Raw genomic sequence first — 1,048 nt, forward strand, 5'->3', positions numbered from 1 at the left:
GTAGTCAGAGCTGTCTTGAGCTTCTAAAAGCTCGCCTCACACTCATCCGACCATCTGAACTGGGCACCCTTTTGGGTCAATCTGGTCATCGGGGCTGCAATAGATGAGAATCCCTCCACGAACCGTCTGTAGTAGCCTGCCAACCCCAAGAAACTCCGGATCTCTGTAGCTGATGCTGGTCTAGGCCAGTTCTTCACTGCCTCTATCTTCTTTGGGTCCACCTGAATACCCTCAGCTGATACAACGTGACCCAGGAATGCAACTGAACTCAGCCAGAACTCACACTTGGAGAACTTGGCATATAACTGACTATCCCTCAGAGTCTGAAGAACCACTCTAAGGTGCTGCTTATGCTCCTCCTGGCTACGGGAGTACACCAAAATATCATCAATAAAGACTATCACGAACATGTCCAAATATGGCCTGAACACTCGGTTCATCAACTCCATAAATGCTGCTGGGGCATTGGTCAATCCAAATGACATAACCAGGAACTCGTAATGCCCATACCGAGTGCGAAAGGCTGTCTTAGGGACATCGGATGCCCTAATCCTCAACTGATGGTAGCCAGATCGCAAGTCAATCTTGGAGAATACCCTGGCACCCTGAAGCTGGTTGAACAAATCATCAATCCTCGGCAGTGGATACTTATTCTTGACCGTTACCTTGTTCAATTGCCGGTAATCAATACACATCCTCATTGACCCATCCTTCTTCTTGACAAATAACACTGGCGCACCCCAAGGAGACACACTGGGTCTAATGAAACCCTTCTCCAGCAAATCCTGCAACTGTTCTTTAACTCCTCAACTCCGACGGGGCCATTCTGTACGGCGGAATAGAAATGGGCTGAGTGCCCGGAACCAAGTCAATACAGAAATCTATATCCCTGTCGGGTGGCATACCCGGCAGGTCTGAAGGAAAGACATCGGAAAACTCCCGGACAGTAGGCACAGAGTCTATGGAAGGGACCTCAGCATTGGAATCACGAATATGGGCCAAATAGGCCAGGCACCCCTTCTCGACCATACGTCGAGCCTTCACGTAC

General features: G+C 49.4%; 1 protein-coding gene across 1 annotated transcript; it reads right to left on the bottom strand.

Moving 5' to 3' along the window:
* LOC109228323 (RNA-directed DNA polymerase homolog) lies at nucleotides 276-695 on the bottom strand (the record flags this gene model as incomplete). The annotated part of the gene is made up of 1 exon (XM_019393472.1): nucleotides 276-695. A coding segment is annotated over exon 1 (420 nt), but the record flags the coding sequence as incomplete, so codon positions are not given.

Source organism: Nicotiana attenuata, chromosome 6 (genome assembly GCF_001879085.1).
Source record: "Nicotiana attenuata strain UT chromosome 6, NIATTr2, whole genome shotgun sequence".
Taxonomy (NCBI): Eukaryota; Viridiplantae; Streptophyta; class Magnoliopsida; order Solanales; family Solanaceae; genus Nicotiana; species Nicotiana attenuata.